Source organism: Octopus bimaculoides, chromosome 7, assembly GCF_001194135.2.
Source record: "Octopus bimaculoides isolate UCB-OBI-ISO-001 chromosome 7, ASM119413v2, whole genome shotgun sequence".
Taxonomy (NCBI): Eukaryota; Metazoa; Mollusca; class Cephalopoda; order Octopoda; family Octopodidae; genus Octopus; species Octopus bimaculoides.
The window spans coordinates 48162978-48165134 of NC_068987.1; the positions used below are offsets into that span (position 1 = coordinate 48162978).

Genomic DNA, 2157 nt, shown 5'->3' on the forward strand with positions numbered 1-2157 from the left:
AAAAAAAAAAAAAAAAAAAAAGCATTTTATGGTGATATTTAAAATAAATTCGAAAAAAAAAAGAATATGTAATTAGTAATCTAAACTTGCAAGTACTCGAAAAATCGTTAGCAAGAAGAAAATGCTTTGCTAGTTTCAAAATTAAAAAAAAAAAATTCTCCCACGCGGTACGTTAAATTAACTTAAATGAAACGATGTTAAAAACGAAAAAAAAAGACCTTACCAGAAATTCAATCCTGCCTTTCGGTTCATTTTTAATGCTAATATCAAAATAGCATTTAGTTGTACCCTTATCAGTCATTTTGGTAAAGAGCGAGCGACAGAAATGACGGAAAATGATTGAACTTTGAGAAGCGAACACTGCAAAGGTTCAACGGTAATTGGTTGCAACAGTGACGACGCTCTATTTATATAGAGCCGTTCGGGAAGTTTCTATTATGTTCTATCGGCTTAAATTTCGTCTCTTTCCTGCATATTATTCATTTCAAATTAGTTCCGATTCTGAAGACCTTGTAAAATACATTTCTTTTATTAATTAAATATGATTTTATAATCGGTAATTTTATTTCAAAATAGGAACTATTTTGTTTAGCGTAGCTTTTAGTTAATTCGGTCAGTTGGCGTGCTGGATGTCCTCAGCAGACAAAATGTTGACCCTGTATCTCTTATAATGGTTGCTGTGTAACAAATCATTAATTTCTTTTACGAAAAAAAAAAATTCACAAGTTAGCAATATAAGAGTTATGTTATATATATACACACCTACATATGTTTGATTATTAATTCCAGAGCACTATATAAAAAATCAAAGTATATAATTATTTCATCGCATATTATGCATTCGAGAAATTTCCTCGTGCTTCTTTATTAGAAGAAACCACTTCAGCCTTTATATAATTCGTTTTACGTTCTAAAAATATTTCCATATCGAAGCTATTAACGATTAACAGTGGTAATCATACAATCAGAAATGAAAACCTAGTTGCCGCTTAAATAGCTCGTCGCCGGTGTCTTTACTGTTCCACGTGTTATTGGTTCCCTATCACTATGAATTTAAAATTAGTAGAACAGAGGTCGCAGGGAAAGTTATGAGATTGATGCGTTTTTGCAAAGGAGCTTTAGCAATGAATGGAGTGAAAAAGAAATAACTACTAAGAAGAATTATAAACCATCATTGAAATGTCTACGACAAAGAATCGACTTGACAGCATTTATTTCCCTCTACTTCAATTTGAAGTATTTAATAAATTATGCAAAATATGAATTGTTTTAAGTTAAAGTTGTAGGTTTCATTAAATCATTGAAAAGAAAAGGTATTTCATTCATTGTGGTCACACTGCCTTTGTGGAGAGATTGTTGGTGAGGAAAGTGAATTCATGGAACTAACAATGAAAGAAAACTGAGGGGCATTTTAAACCATCGTATGACAGGGATGGTAATTAAAACCTCGACGGAAGAAATTATGTGGTCGCTGCACGAGAAAGTGGAATGTGCTTCAATCACACGATTATCTTAAGGAAAAACACGAACAATTTAGTTTTTATATAAATTTTCTAGGAAAAGAAAGGCGGGTGATTATGACTGGAATTTCTGTTCCATGGTCTGCTAGTTAAATGCGGATATAGACTAAAACAACAATAGAATCTATTTCAGTACTGTCAGAATTATTACTACTAGAATGTGCAGGAAATCATCACACTGGCGACATGATTGTCTATCGCTGAATAAAAGTGCAGAAGGAAGGGAAGGTCAATTTCACTTATTTCCAATTCTTTATTATAGAAAATAGGCTTATTTCTCAGATTCAGAAAATACCTAGGGCTGAAGGGAACGTAAATGGTCTATGTTAGCAAAAAGGGGTTACTGTTTGTAAAATATGATCGTCGCTCGTGGTAGAAGGGAATTTTGATGTTGCACTCGGTCTCTTTATTCTTCCATATGATTTGAAAATATTTTTCATTCCGTATACATGGGTGTGTTCGTTTATAATATATCTATTCACTGTATATGTATAAATGCGTAATGTACAAATATATATCATGCATATCGCCCAAAGATATATCTATATCTATATACAAATATATGTATATATGTCTATATATATATATATATATATATATAATAATATTGGGGATAAAATCCAAAATTACAGGTAAA

The 2157-nt window shown here is 31.4% G+C and overlaps 1 protein-coding gene across 1 annotated transcript in view; it reads right to left on the reverse strand.

Moving 5' to 3' along the window:
• The window catches only part of LOC106873264 (uncharacterized), a 5091-nt gene extending 4686 nt beyond the window's left edge, over nucleotides 1–405 (reverse strand). The window contains exon 1 of the mRNA XM_014920557.2: nucleotides 224–405. Coding sequence (XP_014776043.1) covers nucleotides 224–301 — 78 coding nt within the window. The 5' untranslated portion in view covers nucleotides 302–405. The remainder of the gene's footprint in view (nucleotides 1–223) is intronic.
• Nucleotides 406–2157: the final 1752 nt, after the last annotated feature.